This window comes from Anabrus simplex, chromosome 5, assembly GCF_040414725.1.
Source record: "Anabrus simplex isolate iqAnaSimp1 chromosome 5, ASM4041472v1, whole genome shotgun sequence".
Classification (NCBI taxonomy): domain Eukaryota; kingdom Metazoa; phylum Arthropoda; class Insecta; order Orthoptera; family Tettigoniidae; genus Anabrus; species Anabrus simplex.
Window position 1 is genome coordinate 97,180,128 of NC_090269.1, and position 26,505 is coordinate 97,206,632.

The 26,505-nt window shown below is 39.8% G+C and overlaps 1 protein-coding gene across 6 annotated transcripts in view; it reads right to left on the minus strand.

The window, feature by feature from the left end:
• The window catches only part of AlaRS-m (alanine--tRNA ligase, mitochondrial), a 202,115-nt gene that overhangs the window by 159,689 nt on the left and 15,921 nt on the right, over positions 1-26,505 (minus strand). For 5 of the 6 annotated variants that reach the window (XR_011018257.1, XM_067147031.2, XM_067147030.2 and 2 more), the window contains exon 2: positions 7,936-8,197. Coding sequence is in view for 5 of the 6 variants with exons in the window: in XM_067147031.2 (XP_067003132.2) it covers positions 7,936-8,166 (231 nt within the window). In the remaining variant the exon portion in view is untranslated. Of the gene's footprint in view, positions 1-4,709; positions 4,789-7,935; positions 8,198-26,505 lie in introns of those variants that run through there. The other variant, XM_068227574.1, reaches the window with a different exon arrangement.

Genomic DNA, 26,505 nt, shown 5'->3' on the forward strand with positions numbered 1-26,505 from the left:
GCTGTAGCTTGGAATGAGCCTAACCTTCAGGTGAGCAGGGTGGCTATCTATGAAAAGGAGGATTTTCCACCCTTCACATTGAAATTTCTTGTCAATGCCATGTAGCCGAGATATGTAAATGGAGCTTGTCATACACTACTTTCTGCTGCTTTCATACACTACTGGTATTGCCTTCACAACTGAAAAGCAGCAAGGAGTTGCAGATTTTATGATCATTAGAAGTTTTAGTTTTTTTATTTCCCATCATATTACCTTCCAGCATAATTGTAATCCTTCCTTTAGGCTACTTCTTTTACCCCCGAATAATTTTCACTTTTAAATAGCAATGCCTTTCCAGGCAAGCATTGACAAAAATGTATTTACAGCTGATCTGCATTAATGGCTGTCGCCCACATAGTAGATTCCTATCAACTGTTTGCCTAGTCTTTTCTTAAATAATTTCAAAGAAGTTTGAAATTTATGGAACATGTCCCTACGTAAATTATTCAAATCCCTAATACCTTCAAATGAACGAATACTTGCACTAATTAATCCTCTTAGATTCCAACTTTATCTTCCTACTTTTTAAAACTCCACTCAATGTTGTTGTTTTCTTTAAATGCCATTCCTCATCATCTCTACACTGATAACCCAGGACATTACAAGTAATGAAAATCATTTTATTTTCCGTATTGAAAGAATCTCAATAATAATATAAGAGAATTTATTGGACTCCAACCTATTCAATACATTACAGGATGTTAACATTTTTAGTTAAACATCGTTAAAATGGAGACATGTTTCGCCCTCCATGTGGGGCATCATCAGTCATATCAAAGCACCTCAAAATTAAACCAGACGTCTGGTTGGAAATTATGAACATAATATGTAAGAAAGAATACATTAAAAAACACGTACAAGGTCCTATCCTAAACGAAATAACAATAGACTAGTTACACATAGTAAAATACGCTAGTAATACAAATAGACAAATTGGAATGTTTTACCTCATCAATTTTAACAATTATAAATAAGTGTACAGTAATTATAAATTGTATTTTATTTTGCCAACATTTGTATATACTACATAGAACTACCATCGAACTCAATATCATATAGACTTGGATTACTTTCATTGTTATACTGTACATATGATGGCCTCATTTTAATATTAAGAAACCATTAGCGTATTTTACTATGTGTAACTAGTCTATTGTTATTTCGTTTAGGATAGGACCTTGTAAGTGTTTTTTAATGTATTCTTTCTTACATATTATGTTCATAATTTCCAACCAGACGTCTGGTTTAATTTTGAGGTGCTTTGATATGACTGATGATGCCCCACATGGAGGGCGAAACATGTCTCCATTTTAACGATGTTTAACTAAAAATGTTAACATTGTAATATATTGAATAGGTTGGAGTCCAATAAATTCTCTTATATTATTATTGAACCCACGACATACCGCTTAGTTGAGCAGCTCATCTTCTTACTCCCAAAGATAACATTTTCATATCACTACCCATTTGTCTCAAATCACTCGGAACAAATCGTGTCACTTTCCTTTGGATCTTTTCCAGTTCTCGAATCAAATAATCCTGTTGAAGACCCCATATACTGGAACCATACTCTTCTTGTGATGTTACTGGTGACTTACAAACCCTCTGCTTTATATCCTTACTACAACCCTCAAAACCATGCAAGGTGCAAGGCAACAAACATCCTGGGGTGCTATGTATGAATTTAAGAGGCTTCGGTCCATAAGCAATAAGGTCAGCTTAAATTTGCATGATTTGGCCCGTACTGACGTATGGTCTAGCTGCTTGGCATCCCACAACAGTGGAGAACATGAGCAAGCTGCAGAGAGTACAATGCCATACCGAAAGGTTAATTAACTTCAACTCCCCCTCCCATCCAATAAGGTTACCTTCCATTGAGACAATAGGCAGACATACTGACCTGATCTTTCTCCAAAAATCTGTCTCTGCCTCTATAGAAATGAATTCCTTCCAATGTCTATTACTTGTTTATTGCTCAGCTCAGAGGGGCGAAGGAGTGATCCTGTGTCCACCTTTCATGCATAACACTGCCTTTCAGAAGGGTTTTTATTGGGTTTGTAAAGCTATGGAACTTGCTGTTAGGGGATGTCAAGAACTTGCCTCTTCCAAAATTTCGGTTGTATGTACAGAAAAATGTAATTTAATGGAACTGTTGCATATGCCTGAGAGTGTGTGGTTGAATGAGTGACTGACAAGACTGGTAGAGTGAAAGGAAATATGTGAGCTCATGAATGAGTGAATGAATGGGTGATTAACTGTTGGTAGAGAGAATGAACGAGCAATAAGAAATTGAGTATACACGTATATCTTGCACAGTACTATTTTGTAATCTATGTAAATTTTGTAAATAACATCTCATCTTAAGATAGGTATAGAGAACATTTTATATGTACATGGGGGCTCACCCTTTTTCACTAGACCTTCCTTATTTCTGCACAGAATACTTCCCTAAACAAGATAAACTTTTCTATCAGATGCAGATAAAATATTAAAGAGTGGAACTAAAGAATGATTACAACTACCAGCAGACATTTTGGATCACATGGTGTACACCGAAAGGAAGTATAAAGGCCTCGGTTTGTTTCGCGCCACTTGGGAAGCTAAACTACAGCATATTAACATCTGCAATAAATTATCGCTTGCAAATAAGGCTACATTAATGCAACTAGGAACTGGAGCAAGAACGTACAATTTGTCTGCAAGATCTAGGCATAGAAATGAACGATCAAGTTATGTCCAAAAGCAGCCATCTTCCCAATGTAAAAAAGTTCCGACAGATACTACGAGACAGAGAAGTTCAGTCATAGACGAAGCTGCTGCGAGGAAAGGGCGTTCGACTCTTCCACGAATACACGCCAGGGAACAAATGGATAAGAGATCACTGAGGCTTATCCTGTGCGGAATAGAGAGAGGCCATCAAGATGACAGCGAATGTGTGCGTTGTTCACTCCGTGCCGGGAAGGTCCCACCAAGACAACACCCTCTGTCGACGTTGCCACAGAGAGCACGAAACTCTTGCCCATGTCCTGGGTGCCCGTCCCCACGGGGAGTATTGAGAAATTCTGCCATCATACAATACGACACATGATGGCGACCTCACTGAGGGATCACGGTTTCACAGTGCACGAAGAGGTCTCTGGCATAGCTACCAGCTAGAGTAACAGGCGTATTGACATGATAGCCTTTCAACCAGCTAGCAAGCAAGGACTAGTTTTAGATCCCACAATACGCTTCAAGTCGCACGTTGGCCAGGCCGAAGAGGTGAACGCGGAAAAGAAGTCGATTTACCAGCCAATCGTAAACTACTATAAAGATAAATATCACCAAGACAATATTTCTGTCCATGGACTCATGATCGGAGGACAAGGCACAATCCCTAAATTTCTTGTACAGCTATGGGATTCTTTCGGTCTCAACCGGACAAGACTTCATGTCATTGCTATCGCCGCTGTAAGAGGTTCAGTAACCATATTCCGCAATCATCTATATAACATTTGAAGAACCATACATCATGCCATATCCCAAATTAATTGCAAATTTATTCCTGAGCCTTGTGGTGGTTATTTCTCTCTGGCATACTAGCAAACTCACTAGTAACTTAGAAGACAAAATACTGTGTAGTCGACATACTTTGTCCTCGTGGCAGCCTCCTCATGGGGGAAGTTGTATTTTTTAAAAAAAATTAATAAAAAAGAATACTAACATCTAAATTGAACCCTAAATTATCAAGTGCAAGAGCACTTCCTAAGATATACCCACCAGACCTATTATTAAATTCAGCAATGTCTTACTTACAGAACTTCTCAGTTCATTCAGATATTATTAAATAAATATTATTCTTTTGCAGCTAAGACCAGTCAAAAATTCAGATGATCTTTGTAATAGAAAAAAAATATTAAATTACAGTCTAATTTTTTTCATTCATTCCTACAGCATCAATAACATATATTCTAATACAGGGTCTCTCTCATAATGCCAGATTAAGCACATGGTGTTTGTACCCTGCGCTACAGCAGCTGCCTCAGTCCAACTTACGTTGCGCGGCCGCCCTGCTTAATGCGTGTATACAATCTAACATAAAATCTTACTTTATAAAAAATACTGGAATTGTCATGCTTCATAATGAGGGACTTCATAGACACCATTAGGATTTTCTGCACACCAATAGCGACCGTTATGACTGTTCAAACGACCATTAAGATGAAACCAGCCCTCATCCAAAATGAACACAAGCTGTGGGTCGAATAAACAATCATGCATTGATGTAAGATACCACTCACAATATCTCACTCTTGTGGCTGGATCAGCAGGTTTTAAACAATGGGCCCATATGGTTTGATGTGTAACAGCTTTGTAGCTCTGTGTGCAGAAGAAACCAAAACCCCTACTTGTGCTAATTTTGTGAGTGATTTATTTGGTGACAGTTCAAGATTCACACCAATGTCATTTAGCCTTTCCTCTGTTAAAACTGTTTGTGTGTGTACATGTTCTTTATTGAGCACAGAGCCAGTAGTTTCAAATTTATTTACAATTACGTGCATCTGTGCCCATGAAGGTGACACTTCACCAGGAAATCGCTGAACAAATGCATCACGTACCCGTTGAGCCGAATTGCACTTAAAATAACTTTTACACACAAAAATACAGTGTTGCAATGATAACTGTCCTACCATGTTAACAGCTGAGATTGAGACTGGCTATTGAAGCTAGGTTGAACACGTGCATGCTCCTTGCAAGGTCAAGAACTATGAGTGCGCCTCCCGTACAGCTGCTTAGGTCTCGGAGAGTAGAAACGCCGCAGGACGGTATGGGTTTATAAATGAGACACTGTATACCAGTAGCTGAAACCATTTGACTTATTGAGAAAAATCTTAACACTTACAGTAAATTCAGTAAAATGGAAATAAACTGTTCCAAAACAAAGAACACTGTGACCTGAAAGAGGATGAATGTTCATTTACATTTGGACTGCACAACGTTTTCTTTGTTTGGAACAAGGGTTTGCGATCCAGCCAACCACATGAAGTTGCGTAAGTTAATGCCCACAAAACTCATACTTGCCAAAAATTTCTCAATTTCATAACAGAAAAGAAAAATGCTTGCATACATGGAATCAAACACTCAATGAACTTTAGCTGCTTGTCTGTGCAGTCAGGAAAACTACTGGTGAAGAAGTATTTCATAATCATACACACTTTGGGATTGTAGAAATATATCCTTGAAGAGGGTTCAGATCTATCTTCTCAAGCTGGAAGTACTGTAAAGGAAAACGTTCTCACCTAAATGCGAGAAATGTCTGATATAATAATTTAAAGTCAGCCTTGAGCTCTTAGAATTCTTGAAACTCCTATGAAAACAAACCGTCTAATGGGCTAGCAAGGTGACTGTGCTGCTGTCACATGGTCAAACTGCTAACTTTTCCCTCCTCCTCTTCCCTCGACATTCAATCAATCAATCAATCAATCAATCAATCAATCAATCAATCAATCAATCAATCAATCAATCAATCAATCAATCAATCAATCACTACTGATCTGCATTTAGGGCAGTCGCCCAGGTGGCAGATTCCCTATCTGTTGTTTTCCTAGCCTTTTCTTAAATGATCGCAAAGAAATTGGAAAATTATTGAATATTTCCCTTGGTAAGTTATTCCAATCCCTAACTCCCCTTCCTATAAACAAATATTTGCCCCAATTTGTCTTCTTGAATTCCAACTTTATCTTCATATTGTGATCTTTCCTACTTTTAAAGACACCACTCAAACTTACTTGTCTACTGATGTCCTCCCACGCCATCTCTCCTCTGACAGCTCGGAACATACCATTTAAATGGAAATTCTAAGTTCCCATGGAGGGAATTAGATATTTTTCCACCAATAGAGCATATAAAAAATCTGATAAAAAATTAGATGTTGGCTTTTCAGGCGTTTGCTCTATTAACCAGCGTTTCGTCTTAGGTCGAAAGCCAACATCTAATTTTTAGATCAGACATACCATTTAATCGAGCAGCTCATCTCTTTTCTCCAAAATCTTCCCAGCCCAAACTTTGCGACATTTTTGTAACGCTACTCTTTTGTTGGAAATGACCCAGAACAAATCAAGCTGCTTTTCTTTGGATTTTTTCCAGTTCTTGAATCAAATAATCCTGGTGAGGGTCCCATACACTGGAACCATACTCTAGTTGGGGTCTTACCAGAGACTTATATGCCCTCTCCTTTACATCCTTACTGCAACCCCTAAATACACTCATAACCATGTACAGAGATCTGTACCCTTTATTAACAATCATATTTATGTGATTACCCCAGTGAAGGTCTTTTCTTATATTAACACCTAGGTACTTACAATGATCCCCTGAAAATGGTTTTCCGTGGTTTCCCATTTTCACACCAGGCAAATGCTGAGGCTGTACCTTAATTAAGGCCACGGCCGCTTTCTTCCAACTCCTAGGCCTTTCCTATCCCATCGTCGCCATAAGACCTATCTGTGTCGGCGCGACGTAAAGCCCCTAGCAACAAAAAAAAAAAAAAAAATGATCCCCAAAAGGAACTTTCACCCCATCAGCGCAGTAATTAAAACCGAGAGGACTTTTCCTATTTGTGAAACTCACAACCCGACTTTTAACCCCGTTTATCATCATACCATTGTCCACCGTCCATCTCAGAACACTATCGAGGTCACCCTGCAGCTGCTCACAGTCTTGTAACTTATTTACTACTCTGTACAGAATAACATCCTCTGCAAACAGCCTTATCTCTGATTCCACTTCTTTACACATATCATTGATACATATAAGAAAACATAATGGTCCAATAATACTGCCTTGAGGAATTCCCCTCTTAATTATTACAGGGTCAGATAAAGCTTTGCCTACTCCTGAGTTCTATTTTCTAGAAATATAGCCACCCATTCAGTCACTCTTTTTTCTAGTCCAATTGCATTCATTTTTGCCAGTAGTCTTCCATGATCAACCCTATCAAATGCCTTAGATAGGTCAATCACAATACAGTCCATTTGGCCTCCTGAATCCAGGATATCTGCTATATCTTGCTGAAATCCTACATGCTGAGCTTCAGTCGAATAACCTTTCCTAAACTCAAACTGCCTTCTATCAAACCATTTATTAATTTTGCAAACATGTCTAATATAATCAGAAAGAATGCCTTCCCAAAGCTTACATACAATACATGTCAAACTGACTGGCCTGTAATTTTCACCTTTATGTCTATCACCTTTTCCCTTATGCACAGGGGCTACTATAGCAACTCTCCATTCATCTGGTATAGCTCCTTCAACCAAACAATAATCAAATAAGTATTTCAGATATGGTACTATATCCCAACCCATTGCCTTTAGTGTATCCCCAGAAATCTTATCAATTCCAGCTGTTTTTCTAGTTTTCAACTTTACTGTAAATGTCATTGTTATCATAGGTAAATTTTAATACTTCTTTAATATTACTCACATCCCCTATCTGGACATTATCCTTGTAACCAACAATCTCTACATACTGCTCACTGAATACTTCTGCCTTTTGAAGATCCTCGCATACACACTCCCCTTGTTCATTAATGATTCCTGGAATATCCTTCTTTGAACCTGTTTCTGCCTTAAAATACCTATACATACTCTTCCATTTTTCACTAAAATTTGTATGACCACCAATTATGCTTGCCATCATGTTATCCTTAGCTGACTTCTTTGCTAGATTCAATTTTAAGTTCCTTCAATTTCTCCTTGGGCCGCCCATGCGTTTGGCACTCATTGGCAGAAGCATGGCCAGAGTACTGTTTGGCCAGCTCTGCTTTAAAGCATGAATGAATGAATAAATGATGAATGAATAAATAGTTCCTGTGATTTATGAATTAACCTATGTAATAAGGCTTGAGATACTTACCTGGTTCATACCAGCATTGACAAAAGGAACAGTTGGGTCACATAAGGGCACCACAGGGCTCGAACGAATAAATTTGTGTTCATGTTCTTTCACGAAGTAGTCAATAAACATTTGCCTCGTAGCCCTACTGCTCAAAGCTCGAGTCTGAAGACGAATGCCAAGCAATCTCAAGATACACATCTTTTTGAGGCACCTTGTACTTGTTGTTGGGAGGGCCATTCTTATGTGCATCAGCTAGTCTTTCAGGGCTTCAACATGTTTCCTGAAACATACAAACCAAAGCTATCCAAAGTTCTACTACAGAAAAAAAAATTCCTAGGCATTAAAACTGCAAAACTATAAAACATTACAGTATATAATTCTGGCCAAAATATACTACTGAAAATACGCTCTTCAGTCATATAGATGGAGTAGACTGTGTAGCCAGCAACTAAACATTGACTGTTGGGTGGCGGAAAATACCTCAACTATCTACTAAAGGAACTACAGCTTCAAGCCCCATCAATTGGGAGTTGGTCCTCCAGTGGAGAAAATACCACTGAAATTCAGCAGGCAATGTTTGTTCTCCACGTTAGGGGCAGCTGCAAAAGATTTCTGTTCTCCAGGTATAAATTGCCTTTGGGTGTGGCAAGCCCACAGTAATAACAACCTAAAATAACAGTAGATCAGGGTAAGGAGTGGGCGAAATGGAAGTCAATGATCCACAGACTAACCCGAGAGTTTCCTGGATAAGAGTGATGGAAGAAGAAGAACTGAAACGGGTACACCGTGGAACCAAGAAGATCCTAGGAAATAGAAAGAAGTTCTGTATTCAACCTATTAAGTAATGATATTAATATATCGTCCCCACTCTGGCAAACTAGCGAAAGTGACAAACTAGGGAATCTCTACTTCTGAAGTTTTGGTGTAGATTTTATTGGTTATATATTGTCTACCTTCTGACAAAGTCTCACATCTGCAACTCGTTCTGTATGCCTAACACATAAAACCAATCATTAAATATAAAAATTGATTTGACATGAGTAATCACAACTTCTTTCAGCTCCTCTAACCTTTTGACAATTTGCAGATTCGCTAGTTTGCCAGAGTAGGGACGATATGCAGCAGGTACATGGACAACAACAAAATGAGATGAGAGTAGGGTTCAGGCAGCCAATATTAAATTCCTTAGAGGTATTTTAGGGAAGTCAAGAGAAGATTAGAAAGAGGATTGGAGTTTCAAAACCACAGGACAGGACAGAAACAAGCAAGCTGAAATGGTATGGACACATGATGAGAATGGGAGAAGACCGAGTTCCAAAGAAAGCATTTGTGGAGAAGCTAACTAGAAAGAGATCGCAAGGAAGGCCTAAAAAGAGGTGGAATCAATAGAGTGGAGGAGGATGTAGAGGATACTGGAAGCAGGAAAAAAGTATTGCAGGAACAGGAAGCAAAGAGATCCTTGATTCTCAACCCGATCCACGGAAGAATTGGAAATGGGAACTGAAGTAGAAAAATATAACACAGAAATAAACAAAAGTTATCAGTATAAATTTGTTTTGGTGTGTATGCATATTAAGGTTTCAAGGTTCAATTGTTTTATTTTCCTCACTTAGTGTATGTTGTGCCATAATATCCAATATTTGTGTTGAATTCTGGGAGTGAAGCTATATTTTATAAATTTCAGACAATGACAGATTATGTTGATGCGAGTGGTATGGGAAACATCACACAATTCATGATACTTCATTAAATACATTTCTAGAGGTGGGTTGGTGGGACCCTAAGCTCAGACAGTGATGACACTTTTCCTTACAAGATTTTTATTTTATTTTTACATTGCACTGATACATAGAGGTCCTATTGCGACGATGGGATAGGAAAGGCCTGGGAGTGGGAAGTAAGCGGCCAAGGTCTTAATTAAGGTCCAGCCCCAGCATTTGCCTGGTATGAAAATGGGAAACCATGAAAAACAACCTTCAAGGCTACCGACAGTGAGATTCGAACCCACTATCTCCCGGATGCAAGCTCAGAGCTGAGCGCCCCTAACCGCATGGCCAACTCGCCCAGTCCTTACAAGTAATACGAGGTGAGATTTATATAATTTACGCTGAGGGATCTATATCAAAGCTTTACCACTTTCATTAGCTGATGCCAGATATATTTAGATAATGAAGGAAAGAAGTTCCAGCATATTGTGTAACACAGGTGAATACATGTTTTATAAGTGATTCTGGTAATATCGTTAGCCAGTGACTCCAGTACTGATGTAGTTTGATAAAGCGCAGACTCGTGTTGCCATCTAGCCCAGCCCATGCTGTTCCCACCATATGCATAGGACACTCACAATCTGGTCACCCTGTATTATACATTTTCAGGTAAAAAATGTAAACTCGTGTCCTCGTCCCAAGGTGGTGCAGCTCTTTTCAGGTACACCCCCAATGAAGATGAGTTGCATGTACCATTTTAAACACATACCAGCTGTCCTGCCATTCTTAAATCTCAAAGTACTGGGAATCAAACCTGGGCCTCTGAGGATGGCAACTAATAGTGCTAACCATTACGCTATGAATGCAGTCAATTTTCAGCCAACGGCCGTAGCCGTGTTGAAACACCGGATCCCGTGAATCTCCGAAGTTAAGCAACATTGGGCGTGGTCAGGAGTTGGATGGGTTGCCACGCGCTGTTGGTGGGGGGTAAGGGAATGGAGGAGCGGAAAGGAACTGGCTACCCTACCGCACGTAAACACCGGCTCAGGAACACCTCTGCGGAGGTTCGGACCTGCCTTCGGGCAGAATAACTCTTACCTTACCTTACCTTCAGGCAAAACTTTACTAGCAGGTGTGTGTGGCAAATCAGAGGTTAGGAATCCAACATGGTGCACATCTCCGATGCTGTAACACACTACACAAAGCTGCCAACTTAGATGCGGCTAGGGGTCTGCTTTGGTTAGATTATTGGCTAGTGACAAGATCAATGGTCATGATTGGTTAGACCATTGACTAGTGACAAGACCATGGGTCTAGGCAGATCAGACCAATGGCTAGTGACAAGAATGAGATCAGCGCATTTTACGTTTGACAGAAGGCAAAACTTCAATTAATGAACACTGACTTACTCACTATGACAGAGGATACAATGTGCTCGCAGTTAGTAGAAATGTGATTGAGGCCTGTTTCCCAGTAATCAGTAGGATACAAATATATAATACTGTATTTACAGGGAAGAGATTCCTCTCCAAAAATGTAGTCTTCTTGGCCAAGCACTTGAACTTGCAGGCATATTTCTGACACACGAAAATGATTCCCCACACTTTAACTTCCAGATCTCTGCCATAAACTCCACAATGATTTAATCACTTAATTAATCCATGACTTAACTAAAAGTACTGGTGAATTTCACTCACAGTGTAGGCTACTTAATGTATTAATGTAGTAGATACTGCAGTTGCATCTGACTTATCGGTCTTCTTAACAAGCTGAGTTATGTAAATGTAACCTTTACTACAGTGGTTACACAAAAAGCACTAAACACAATAAAGGGGGAAGTAAGAGCAACTACACAATATCAGAAAACACTACACAGTCAGTGAAACATCAGCTGGACTACGCGGATCTCCGCCAACAACATAATACGTAAATATCAGTAGGGCCAACTAGTGGACAATAAACCAGGAAAGTGGAAGGAGCTAGGACTTTACCGAGGGCATGGACATGGCTTAGATTGCAGACTCCGAAATGATCAACCGTGATCCTTAAATTTAAAAATATTATTTACCAAAGGATTTTACAAATGCATTCTGAACAAAATCTGCCAACTTGCAACTTACGAACTATTTGCTCTGTGGTACACATAACTTAGAGGTTCTTTGATAATACTTTGATAATGCAAGTTCAAAATTTGAAACCAACTATACATCTAGTTACAAATCCAGTTGTACAATGCAATTTACAGTGAAGTAAACGTACTCTCCAAAACTCTAGCATACATCAAGTGACACTGAACTACCAGAGGCAAACCCCAAGGTAAATATATTAAATTACAATCTACATATTTAGTGAAACAAGAAATGGGAATGCCTCGAAAACAAACAGGCAAGCCCAGCTGAAAAGCTAAGGTATCATAAATAATTAATTTGACGAATCTATGTTAGGCTAGGGCAGACTCCTGTATGAAAAAGCAAAAGGTACATTACGAAAATTTTAGCTGGAATGAAATTCAAGAGTGCTTACCCGAAGGTGGGCCATCCCGGTAGCGAAGCGTCGCACATGACATTAAACTTCAGACAGACAAACAGACCGAATAATCACGAACACAGCTTCGCTCTCTCTATATATATAGGTAAACCCTGGCCTTGGAGTAGCCAATCAGAATGCATGAGTCCACCCATCCCCACCTAGTTTCACCAATCACAATTCCTACTTTCAGTCGCGAACTTTAACTAAACTTTTCGAATACGCACGTTCGCAAATCTTCCATTTCCAGAATAGTTAGAAAATGCCTTCTAGAACACATAACCAACAAAAGGCAACACACCCTGTTCAAAAATTTCTGGATACTTCCAATTAAGTACAGAACTGAAATGTACTATTTACACATACCGTATGTTACAAATATTACACAGTACAGGTTAGGTCATTTCAAATAAAACATTACCACACTTCACAAATAAAGGCTTCAATAAACATTTTCCACTTCCACTACATTGTTCACCTGTGACAGTAATAGTTTGAGTCTTTGCCACTCAATGTCATCAAAACACTGTACAACTGGTAAGAAAATTAATGAAAGCTGTAATTGCGTGTGTCTCAAAACACAGTTGTTTTTTTGTAACAACAGTCAATAAGTATTCTGAAGAACTGCACCTAAAAACATAAACTCTTTTTTTTAAATGTTCAATATCTTATGCTAATTTTAGAACCACAAAGATCTCAAAATGAAAAATCCTACTTTAAAGTCTCTTTCTATGCAAAAGGTCACATGTGTTATTTTTCATCTAGTGTAAATTATAATTTAAAACAGGCTGAATATCAGCAATGAGATTAAGTGTAAACAAAAAATTCTACAAATAGCCTATAAAAAATAATTCAGGCCAATTTCCAGAGATGGGAAAAGTACAAGGAATACAGTTACCTGAGAAATATTTTATTTTAAACTGTAATTAAGTTTATCACATGAAATTATACCAAAGATTGAAAAGAAAAGGATTTACTGTAGTTCAATTATTTATTTTTTTAATCATAGAGACATTAAGTGACTGTCATCACTAAGTTGGACTAAACCTGATTCATACCTTGGTAGTTTTGAGATGATTTCTTCCCCTAAACAATATTTCTCCTATGAGAGATCACTTATAATATGTCACCAATTTCCAAAAATGTCAACTCTCTACTGCGCAAGTGGCTATGCGGTATGAGTGACGTCGCTATAAGTTTGCATTCGGGAGATAGTGGGTTCGAACCCCACAGTCGGCAGTTCTGAAGATGGTTTTCCATAGTATCCCATTTTCACACCAGGCAAATGGTGGGGGTGTACCTTAATTAAGACCACAGTCGCTTTCTTTCCACTTCTAGTCCTTTGTATAAAATGAAAGAAAAAAATATATAAACTCTCTACCATGTCCAACTACTGTGGAATCCTGTCTTTCTCACCTGAATAACCTTATCAAGTTCTGTATCCTTCATTATTTTTAACTTCTAAAATGGTTCTAACAATGTCTAAAATGAAGCTTACAATACTTCAAGCCTCTCTGCTTCCTTCTCCCACACATATCAAATCATAACTTCTTCGATTTTACAATGATTTGTTTTGTTCTGTTTCTTTCATCTACTTACAGTTCACACGAAAGATCAACTAAGAAACAATGGATGACTCAAGAGATACTAGACCTGATTGCCAAACAATGAAAGTACAAGAATGCAAAAAATGAGGAGGGCAGAAAAGAATACAGGAGAATAAAGAATGAAGTAGATACAAAGTGCAGGACAGCTAAGGAAGAATAGCTGAAAGAGAAGAGCAAGGATGTTGAAGGTTGTATGGTCCTAGGAAAGGTAGATTTTGCATACAGAAAAATCAACGAAACCTTTGGAGAAAGGAAAACTAGGTGTATGAATATTAAAAGCTCAGATGGAAAACCACTTCTAGGGAAAGAAGACAAGTCAGAAAGATGGCAGGAACATATCCAACAGTTGTACCAAGGTAAAGAAGTAGATGATAGGGTTCTGGAACAAGAAGAGGCTGTTGAGGCTGATGACATGGGAGACCCAATTTTGAGGTCAGAATTTGACAGAGCTTTGAGAGACCTAAAGGCACCAGGAATGTATGACATACCCTCAGAATTACGACTGCCTTAGGAGAAATCAGCACGTTGAGAGATTATTCTGTTTAGTGTGCAAGATGGACGATACAGGAAAAGTGTAATCCGATTTTCGGCAGAATGTTGTTGTACCTATTCCCAAGAAAGCCAGCGCTGACAAATGTGAAAACTACCGCACCATTAGTTTAGAATATCACGCCAGCAAAATTTTAACACATATTATTTACAGAAGAATGGAAAGACAAGTTGAAACTGAGTTGGAAGAAGATAAATTTCGCTTCAAAAGAAATGTGGGAACACGTGAAGTAATGCTGACTTTACGTCTGATCTTAGAGGATCCACTAAATAGGGACAAGCCGACGTACATGGCGTTCGTAGATCTAGAAAAGGCATTCGATAATGGTGATTGGAACAAGCTATTTGAGATTCTGAACTTGATCGGAATCAGATATGGAGAACGAAGAATTATCTGCAATCTGTATAAAAATTAGCCTGCAGTGATAAGAATAATGGGCTTTGAAAAATAAGCAACAATCCAGAAAGGAGTGAGGCAAGGCTGCAGTTTCTCCCCCTTTTTTTAATGTTTATATAGAACAGGCAGTAAAGGAAATCAAAAACAAATTTGGAAAGGGAATCAAAATCCAAGGAGAGTAAATCAAAACCCTGAGATTTGCCTATGATATTATTTTATCTGAGACTGCAGAAGATCGTGAGAAGTTGCTGAAAGTTATGGATGGAGTCTTGGGTAAGGAGTACAAGATGAAAATAAGTCCAAAACAAAAGTAATGGAGTGCAGTCGAACGAAGTCATGTGATGCAGGAAATATTAGGTAGGAAATGAAGTCGTAAAGGAAGTAGATGTATATTGTTACTTGGGTAGTAAAATAACTAATGATGGCAGAAGTAAGAAAGACATAAAATGCAGACTAACACAAGCAAAGAAGACCTTTCATAAGAAAAATAATTTGCTCACTTCAAACATTGATATAGGAATTAGAAAGATGTTTCTGAAGACTTTTGGCTGGAGCGTGGCATTGTATGGAAGTGAAACATGAATAGAAGCTTATGAAATGTGGTGTTACAGAAGAATGCTGAAGGTAAGATGGGTAGATAGAATCATGAATGAAGAGATACTGAATCAAATTGTTGAGAGGAGATCGATTTGGCTAAGTTTGACCAGAAGAAGAGATATAATGATAGGGCACATCTTAAGACACCCAGGACTTGTACAGTTGGTTTTTGAGGGAAGTGTAGGTGGTAAGAACAGTAGGAGGTAGACCAAGATACAAATATGGAAAGCAGATTAGAGCATATGTAGGATATAGTAGTTATGTAGAAATGAAAAGTTCTTTTTAATATAATGGTGTTAGGCCTTGGAAGACCATGTGGCCAGCATTTACAGAGTGAGCATACATTTATGGCACATACATCTCGTGGTTGAAAACAAAAAGCCATATCTTATAAATTAATATTACAGTCAGATAAATGTTGGCAAATGAACTTGAAGCACATGATTGTGGAGTAAATGTCTGATAACAGGATGGCAAGTGAAGTTGGCAATGGGATGTTTAACTTCACCAAAGGAGAGTGCAGATGGTTCTGTTGTTGGGAGTACTTCTTACAGAACAGTATGATGTGATTCAAGTCGGCTATTTCTCCAGGGTCTTCTGGGCATTGAGGGTTGTTGAAGACCTTGATCCTGTGTAGATGACTTGGATAGCATCCATGGCCCAGACATATTCTAATAAAAGATGAAAGGTGTCTGCGAGTTAGTTTCAATTTCTTGAACCATATTTGTATTGGTATGGTGGGCTGAATTTTAGCATAGTGCTTTCCTCTTGTAAGCTGTGACATTTTCCAGTACTCAGACCATTCCCTGTAGACCTTTTGTTGGATTACGGGCAGAAAATCAGAATATGGTAACTGTTTGTAAAGGCGGAGTTCACAAGTTGTGGCTTCTTTCGCAGCTGGTCTACTATTTCGTTCATCATTATACCAGCGTGGCCTTTAATCCATAGGAAATGCACTTCCTGAGTTGTTTTGTGTGTGGTATAGATTAAGTTCAAAATGTCTAATATATACTGATGTGTAGACAGGTCCCAACAAGAATTTTGTAGCTTTTGAAGGGCACATTGTGAGTCAGAAAGTATTAGAATTTTGCAGAAGTGATGATAGCTAATGGCTGAGTGGATAGCTAAACTTTCTGCAGTAACAATAGGTGCCTCGTGAGGTAAGGAGTACTTCTTTGACACCTGAGATGCAACACAGAAGAATGCATAACTCATGCCTGTTGTGGTCTTGGGTCAGTCAGTATAATATGAACAAAATTGGGCCAGGTGGTACTGAGAAATGCTGATAAACTTTCATTGATGGAAACACTGTTAGTAATGAAGCATGGTAAGAAGAATATGGAACGTGTAAATATAAGAAGTTCGTACTTTTGTTGAAATACAGGGAGTCTTCCAGACTGAAGTATGAGGGGAATCAAGTGCTGGAAATTCTTGAAGTTTCATATAATAATGTAGTCCGGTTTTTCTGGCCGATGTTATTTCTGTTGATTGCCATTTGTAGTAGTCTTCATTTGCTTATCAGTTTATTGGTCCCCAGTGTTGACTGGCGAATAAAGAAAGTATTCGCCGGATATTGTTTTCTTATTGTCAGAGGCATCTCCTTGGCTTCCACTACAAGTGCGTTTGTAGGAGTAGAATTCATTGCCCCTAGACATATGCAGATAGCGCAATAATGTATTATATCAATTTTTTTAAGAACGCATTGTGGTGCATTTCCATAAAAAATGCTGCTGCAGTCTTATATGGGCCTATTAATGCTCGATACAGTACTAACAATGTTGTAGTATCTGCACCCCACCAGACTCTAGAAACAGCTCGTAAGACATTCAAACCTCGATCGACTTTTGTTACTAGGTGTTTGACGTGACTTCTCCAGGTAAGTCCTAATAGTTTTGCTGATGATTTTAGTGGGAACGAGTAAAATGAAAAGGTTAGCACAGGATAGGATGGCAAGGAGAGCTGTATCAAACCAGTCTATGGACTGATGACTCAAACAGAAACATCTGCATCCAATCTTATTTGGAACTATTTGTGATATGCCTTCCTTTTAAGTTTATACCACTTCATCATTCCACCAAGATGTTTGTTTTTTCCCATCTTTACACAAAGTTGTTCCTAGGCACTGCCTTGCTATTTCTATAACAGCTGCCTTTATACCATCCATTCTCTTCTTATATCCAGAAACTACCGGGCGAGTTGGCCGTGCGCGTAGAGGCGCGTGGCTGTGAGCTTGCATCCGGGAGATAGTAGGTTCAAATCCCACTATCGGCAGCCCTGAAAATGGTTTTCCGTGGTTTCCCATTTTCACACCAGGCAAATGCTGGGGCTGTACCTTAATTAAGGCCACGGCCGCTTCCTTCCAACTCCTAGGCCTTTCCTATCCCATCGTCGCCATAAGACCTATCTGTGTCGGTGCGACGTAAAACCCCTAGCAAAAAAAAGTATCCAGAAACTGATGACTGTCTGCCTCCCATAAGTCCAACCCCTCGTCCACGTCGTGGGAGGTGGGCAACAGCATGAAGTAAGGGATTGCCTGCAGGGGTGATGTACAGCGGGGACTGTGTGTGCCCCATGACCGCTACGGTAGCTGTGAAGGTCCTACAGAAACCCTGAAAAGTGACGGCTAACAGGGCTCTGGTGAAGTCCTCAATGGCAGATGCAGCGGCAAAAGATACTTTTGGAACAGCAAATCTGGCAGACGAGGCAACCCTCTTCCCGGGGGTTTAGAGAAACATGGGGAATCACTGCCTTGTGGTGAAGAGGGATCTTCAAAGGCTAAGGGAGACAACCCCTACAGAAAACGGCAGGCTTGGAGGCTTAGGTGGCAATCCCACCACCAAGCTTGGGTTGCTGTGTGCTAATAACTCACACAGCCTTAAATATAAACTATTAAAGAAACCAAAGTGAAACACAACCAGATGGATAATAAGTTGGCGACTTTTGGCATGAAACGGAAAACGAGAATAGGTTTTTGGAATGTCAGAACCCTGAGAGAGCGCAGTAAAATGAAGCAAGTGGCTAAAGTGATGGAGGAATACAGGCTGGATATCCTCGGATTAAGTGAAGTACGGTGGCCAGACTTCGGAGAAATACAGACTCTTAATAGGTGCACATTCCTGTATTCTGGGCAAATGGGGGAGGATGCAGAACATAGAGAAGGTGTAGGATTGCTATTGAATGAAACTGCAAAGAGGAGCCTCTTTGATTGGAAACCCATCTCAGAAAGACTGATGACAGCTTGATTCAAGACCCGGGTTCGCAATGTGACTGTGATCCAGTGTTACGCTCCCACAGAAATGTCAGAGATTGGAAAAAAGGAAGAATTCTACTGCCAGCTAAATGAGACTATTAAGAAAGTTGGAAAGAGAGATATTATTATTGTGTTGGGGGATTTAAATGCAAAGGTTGGTTCTAACAATGAGGGACTGGAACAAATTATGGGAGTGCATGGAGTTGGTGACTGTAATGAAAATGGGGAGCTTTTCATTGATTTCTGTGCTAGCCATGATTTGGTAGTGGGTGGCACTTTATTCCCTCATAAACAATGCCATAAGATTACATGGGTGTCGCCAGATCAGTTTACAGAAAACCAGATAGACGACATCGCCATAAGTAGAAAGTTTAGAAGATCATTGACTGATGTTAGAAACAAAAGAGGGGCAGATATTGGAAGTGATCATCACCTGGTAGTTGCAGAGTTTAAAATGAAAATTGTGGCAAGTGGAAGGAAATTTGAAAGGCAAAACAAGAAATTTGATTCAGGTAAATTGCAAGATGAAAGAAAAAGAAAGAATTCCAGATAGAATTAAGAAACCGCTTTGAAGCTCTTGCTGTTGAACCAGAACTTATGATGGATGTTGAATTATCATGGAAGAAAGTCAAGGACATATATTTAGACGTTAGTGAGAAGGTGCTTGGATTTTACAATTATCTCAAGAAGGAATGGATGTCTGATGATACTTGGAAAAAAATAGAGGCTAGAAAGCTAGTTAAGGCAAAGATTAATATGTGTAAAACAAGACAACAGAAAGTTTTTTTTTTGCTAGGGGCTACGTCGCACCGACACAGATAGGTCTTATGGCGACGATGGGATAGGAAAGGCCTAGGAGTTGGAAGGAAGCGGCCGTGGCCTTAATTAAGGTACAGCCCCAGCATTTGCCTGGTGTGAAAATGGTAAACCACGGAAAACCATCTTCAGGGCTGCCGATAGTGGGATTCGAACCTACTATCTCCCGGATGCAAGCTCACAGCCGCGCACCTCTACGCGTACGGCCAACTCGCCCAGTAGACAACAGAAAGCCGCAGCACAAAAGGAATATGTGGAAGCTGATAAGAGTGTGAAGAAAAGTGTAAGAAAAGATCATATATACAGTGGGTAGATGAACAAGCACGAATGGCAGAAGAGGCATCAGCAGGGGGAGATGCTAAGAAATTGTATAGTATCACAGAATAACTGTCAAGGTGAGGATTTATCGGGAATAAACCCAAAACAAGAGAGGTGAACTACTGACCACCCGGGAAGAACAGCTACAGAGATGGAAGGAACATTTCCGAGTTGCTCAATAGAGATACAGAACAGAATGATAACCAACAAATAGAACCAGCAGATAGTGACCCAAGAATAAATGTACATCCTCCAACCTGTTCAGAAATAGAGAAAGCCTTGAAACAGATAAGAACTGGAAAAGCACCTGGTATGGATAATATCACGCCAGAAATACTTAAAGCAGATATTGAGACCTCAGCAAAATTATTGCACCCCCTGTTGGAAAGGATCTGGAATGAAGAAAAGCTACCAGCTGAATGGAAGAAAGGCCTGATTGTTAAGATACCAAAGAAAGGGGATATTACTAAGTGTGATAATTGGAGAGGAATTACATTGTTGTCGGTACCAAGGAAGGTGATTTCAAGGATCATTTTAGAGCAGGTGAAGGATGTTGCGGAATTGCGCCTTAGAAGGGAACAGGCTGGTTTTCGTAAACACCGTAGCTGTGTCGATCTCATAAACACTTTGAGATTCATCTTGGAACAAAGTACAGATTGGCAGAACACCCTCTACTTGACTTTCATTGATTTTGAGAAGGCCTTCGACTCTGTAAATAGAAGAGTTATGTGGCAAACACTTGAAGAATATGGTATACCACAAAAGATTCTGAATATTATAAAGGATATGTACGAGGGTTATAAATGTCAGGTTCTGCATATGGGAGATCTTACTGAACCAGTAGATGTGACCTCGAGAGTTCGACAGGGCTGTATTCTTTCTCTGACGCTTTTCCTACTTGTGTTGGATAGTGTGCTCAGGAGAGTGTATCGAGGTTGGAAAAGGGGGATCCAGTGGGGCTTTCAAGATAGGTTAGAAGACCTTATTTTTGCAGATGACATCTGCCTACTGGCTCAACGGTTCAGAGATTTGGAGGAGAAGATTAAGCGGTTGAAGGAGGAGGCAGAGGATGCTGGACTTAAAATAAATATTAAGAAGACCAAAGAGATGAGGGTCAATTCCAAGATTGATGATAAATTGTCTATAGATGATAAAGAGGTAGAACAAGTAGACTCCTTCATATACCTTGGGAGGTTGGTTACTACAACTGGAGGAGCAGAAGGCGACATTAAGAGTTGTATCAGGAAAGCAAATGGTGCTTTTGTTCAATTGTATCCTATATGGAAAAACAAGAACATTTCTAGATAAATTCTGCTAAGCTAAGACTTTTAACACAAATGTTAAGTCCGTTCTGCTTTACAGCTGTGAAACGTGGAAAGTTACCCAGAAGACGACTAAACAGCTGCAAGTCTTTGTGAATCGCTGTCTAAGACGTATCATCAACAGAAGATGACCGGATGTTATTTCAAATGAAGATCTATGGGAAGAAACTAACCAGCAGCCAATTGAAATGCAGATAAGGGAGAGAAAATGGCGTTGGATAGGACATACTTTAAGGAAGCCTGCTGGAGCCATTGAAAAGACAGCGCTCAACTGGAACCCCCAAGGCACTAGAAAGCGCGGACGTCCGAAGAAGACCTGGAAAAGGACGATCAAAGAGGAATGTCTAACAGTGGTAAAAACTTGGAATGAAGTGAAGAGGTTAGCCAACAATAGGAACAGGTGGAAGTGTTTCACAGAAGCCCTATGCTCCAGGAGGAGCAACAGGAAATAAGTCAAGTCAAGTAAGTCAAGATGACTGTCTATTCTTTGAAACTTTTCATTAATCTCACTAACCATATCCGTGTAGTTCCATCTAATTTCCTGGTTTCTCTACCCTTTCTATCCTAGGCCTAGAGTTAATTAGTTCACTGGAGATCATATAAGCAGTCTGTATCACTGGAAAGCCCTTGGAATACGTGCACATTCCTAACATATTTCCTGAATTCAAAGTCGGTTATGATATAGTCTACCACTGATTTGGAGCACCTACCCTCCCACGTGTAACAGTGAATAGCCTTATACTTGAAGAATGTGTTCATAACAGGCTAATCCCATACTAGCACAGAAGTCCAGTAAACATTTCCATTCCTATTAGCTTCCATATCTTCCTCAGATTTACCAATCACCATCTCATACCTTCACTTCTATTTCCAATTCTTGCATTGAAATTGCCCATTATCACCATCATATCCCTACTGTTGACCCTGACTACTGTATGTCACTCAGTCCTTCATCAAACTTGTCAGCTTTATCGTCATCTGCACCTTCACATTGTGAATACGAGACAATTCTCATCCTAATTCCTCCAAACTCCTAATCTACCCACATCATTCACTCATTTACACGCATAACAGAAACTGTGTTGCATGCTATGGTGTTCTTGATGAAGAGTCCTACCCCACGCTTTGCCCTTCACTTTTCAATACCTGTTAAGAACACCTTATAATCTTTTACTCGTTATCTCCCCTTACCCAAATATCATTAACTTCTAAAAATAATGCTAGCCTATTTGCTTTACGGCCCACTAACTGCTTTTACGGTCTTCGGAGACGCCGAGGTGCCGGAATTTAGTCCCGCAGGAGTTCTTTTACGTGCCAGTAAATCTATCGACACGAGGCTGTCGTATTTGAGCATCTTCAAATACCACCGGACTGAGCCAGGATCGAACCTGCCAAGTTGGGGTTAGAAGGCCAGCGCCTTAACCGTCTGAGCCACTCAGCCCGGCTCATTAACTTCTAATATATGCAGATGCATCCTCTTTGCTGACTCAGTCAGTTCTACTTTCTTTCTTCCATAAGTCCCATTAATACTGATAGCTTCCTCTTGAATTCCATTTTGTTTGCCCCAAGTTGTTTCCAAGGTATTGTTTTAAGAGAAAGTATATAACTTAATAAATTAAACGCTAAAAATAAATAAAAACACATGCCTTTGCTGGCAAGATGTAGTGTTTACAGTGCACTATGTCTTCTGGTATGGGCTAGAATAAAACTGTTACTTTCATTGACCTGTCTCAGTCTTGTACTTGGCTTTGACAATATGAAAGTGGCTGAGGTATGAGTGACGCTAGTAATGCCATTCCTTATGCAGCCAGTCCCTGCTATGAATGGTGTGAAAATGTCACTCATAGGGTCGGTTGGTGCACGCATTTCAGTGGGCTTGGCAGACTGATGTGCAATAACAACTTCTGGCTCAGTAAAGAAAGCAACGGGAAACTACCTCCCTCCTCATTTCCCTAGTACGCCTCTTCAGTGACACCTAGGCCATCTATGACAGCGAATGGTGGACCTGTTGAGGATCCAACCAGCCTTCAGGCTGAATACCCAACATACAACAAATAAAAACACAATAGTAGATAAAAAACATACCAGTAGTTAAAAGACTAATTTCACTGTTAAAAATGATAAGAAAGGACCACTATCCCTCATAAAATCGATGACACCCACCATCTCTATAGAATGAGGGATATGGTGCTTTGAAGTTTTAGATTATAGCCCAGATCAACCAGTTCCCCACACTCCGTAAGGGAATGCGCTATGGTCGGATGGACACCGTAAGTACATACCATGGAGGAGTTCTTCTATCTTCAGTAAGAAGGAGTGGTCGCTATACCATGGCCGATTCGAAGACAGCACAATACCACTGCTTCCCTCAGGGACACCTGAAGGGAACTCTTTGATACCTTTGTTGTCCCTTTAACTGTTTTCAGCTTATTGGAAAGAGAGATGACCTACAACTCCTCCTCCCAGTGAGTCATTGCTAAATGTCTCAGCTGAGAAAATGTATCATTAGTTGGAACCTTGTAAGATAAAGGGGCAGTGTGCACAAGGTAATACTGACATCCATTGGATAGCATATACTGCAGAGCCTCCATGATGATACAGAGCTTTGCTGTGTATACAATGCAGGTTTCAGGAAGATAAAAGAGGAACCAATCATCGTCCGCAATGAACGGACAGCCCACCTTTCCTGGATATTACCTTACAGCTCTCCCAAAAGCTTCCAACAAATGGAAGTGTCCTTGTTCACTTTTAGGTCAGTGTGCAGACCCAGGATGATGTCTGGCCAACACAACGTACACAGAGGCACCTTACTAGGCATTCTGACAAGAAAAGAAACCGAAGGTATATCTAACATTCTGTAAATGCAGGCATATTCCAAACAGGCTGTGATTTTCATAGAAAAGCAGCATACAGCCAGGATTCTAGTTATGGAACATACAAGGATAGCTCAGATAAAGTGGCATCTGATACAAGCAGCATACAATAACAGTACTTGCATTGCAAAAATGGTACACAGGATTCAGTGAGCAGTCTGACTATGGGACTGTTATGGAGAGCTTCCACTGTCTACCTAACTCTGCTGCAGTGGATGCTGTTACGTTTATTTAAAACAAATTACATGCTGATCCATAAGCTGCACTACAGTAGTCTAATCTCGATAAAATATGCGCCCTATAGAAACATATAAGCACTGTTTGAATTCAAAATGCCAAGTTTCTTAATGCATTTTGTTTACAACTGATGCACGTACAGCTCCCATGACAAATTACTATTGAAAATGAGCTCAAGGGATCTATACGAGTCCACTACTGGAATAGCGACGTTCCCCAGATAAAGCTCAGAATGGGGATGGGGTCTGTGCTTCCAGCAGAAATGGACAACAAATTTATTGTAACAGTGCGGTAGTGTGGACTCTTTTTGTATGTGTTAAGGCCGGTCTCAACTGATTAACATTTAACAACAACATGTTAAATGTTAACTGGTGACACAATCAACATGTTAAATGTTAAATACTGTTTCATTTAACATTGTATCCACACTTAATAAACATGTTAAACTTGAATTCCTTTGTTTATATACAGGTAGTTCATCATATCAATTTGTGGTAATACATTGAGGTGGTGTCTAGTATTCTAAAACAAGGACAATAGACTCAGATAAAGAGGATTTGGCCTTTGTTAATGCCACTGTTGCTTCTTGTTATGATTTAGAAAAGCAGTTTTATTAGGCACATTTCCTCCCCTCATCCTGCTCATTGCTTCAAAAGCAAACCACTCTGAAGTATAAACTTTATCCGCTCTCGCCCCCGGCTTCCGACTTTTCTGAACATTTTGCAATTCCCGACTGTACTGGGAGCAGAGGGACGCTAGTTATTTTTTTATACACCCGTGGGAACAATTATAGATAATTTTGAGTTCCTGGAAATTGTCGTCTTTCTTTGCTTTATCTCTGTATTCCTTTGATGAGACATCCCACAAACAAGGACTTTCTATTATATCATTAATTAAGTCCAGAGTAATCTCCCCTGCTCCACTCTATTTCTGACTATAAATTTTAGTATAGTGCACAAAGAGAATGAGTGTTGCGGAGTGTTGTAACTATAATCCTACTTCACGAGAAGCACATCGTTTGCGTCGTTTAGGCTATCTGTTGGCATGGAAACAGCACAGAAGTTGCCAAAACTGTGCCGACATCTCAAGAACAACGAAATGACTTGACATATTTTCCACTTGGAACGGAAAACACGCCAACATGTTAAAAGTCTTAACTTCAACATAGTGAGTTAACATGCAAAGTCAACTGGAAGACACAATCACAATATACATGTTAATTGTAACATGTTAAATTTAACATGTTGGTGTTAAATGTTAATCAGACCGGCCTTAAGGTTTCAAGTGGCAAGACGTTTTTTTCTAACCTAAACACTGTTTCTGTCTCCATCTGAGAATGGAAGAGAACCCTCAACCTCCAGCACCTTGTCACCTGATAGAGGTTTCTGGAAGGCATCTGAGACACATTTCGGTGGTGGGGGTATCTCCTATGAGGAGAGCACATTGGTTTTGCAGCAAGTACTCTAGCTGGCACTGACACATACTGGAAGGCATGGTTTCTCCTTAACAGAAAGATTAGAGAGTGCCTAAGAATGGTCCCTTCTTCCCCACCTTCTGTTTTAGTTTAGAAGGGCTGGAAGGGAGATTCCCAGTCCTGCTCAATGATGCCATCTCTGCTTGCTTGGATGCAGTCTTTGCCAACCCCATAGGAGAGGGAGACTTAGCCTTCGTCCCCAGCCTTAGTTGCCGACCCAGGCTTCTTTATGGCCGAAGGTGTGTTTGACTTCACCTTCGGGCTTTTACACTTTGCAGCATTGCTCAATGGAGTGACAACCCCTTTATCTGCAGCAATTCTGGACAAGGCTGGAACAAATGAGAAACCTGACAAGCTTTGAGTTATAAAGCCTTGTAGAGATGGAGTCATTTCTTGCGCCATAACTGGCGCAATCTGTTATTACTATTTTTTTATTGTACAATGCACTGGTATGACTTCTGCAGGCAGCACATGAACACATAACGCCTTAACACATTCACTCCCATAGGCGGCATAAGGTGTTTAAGAGCAGCCTATGTGCAGGACCGTATCTGAGTTAAGGCATTTAAGGTCGCGCAATGTAAACGTCATTTTGAATTAAGCTCTAAATTTGTACGAAGTCGTAGTTTGTGCTCAAAACCATAAATGGCATATAAATGAACAGTCCCTCACCCTGACTACCTGAACAGAGGGTATATTCTAATGCTTTCTTCTTTTCTTTGAGTAAACATGGAACTAATCCAGTCATGGTATTCTTGTGAGGGTGTGTAGTGAAGTGAGTTATTGTGTCGCGATAAGATGATGAGTTAGAAACACAGTATACGAAGTGAAGAAATAGAGGACATACTACTGAACGATGATTCTGGTGATAAAATCATCCCTGATTTCAGTGACAGCAAAAGCAATTCCAATGATG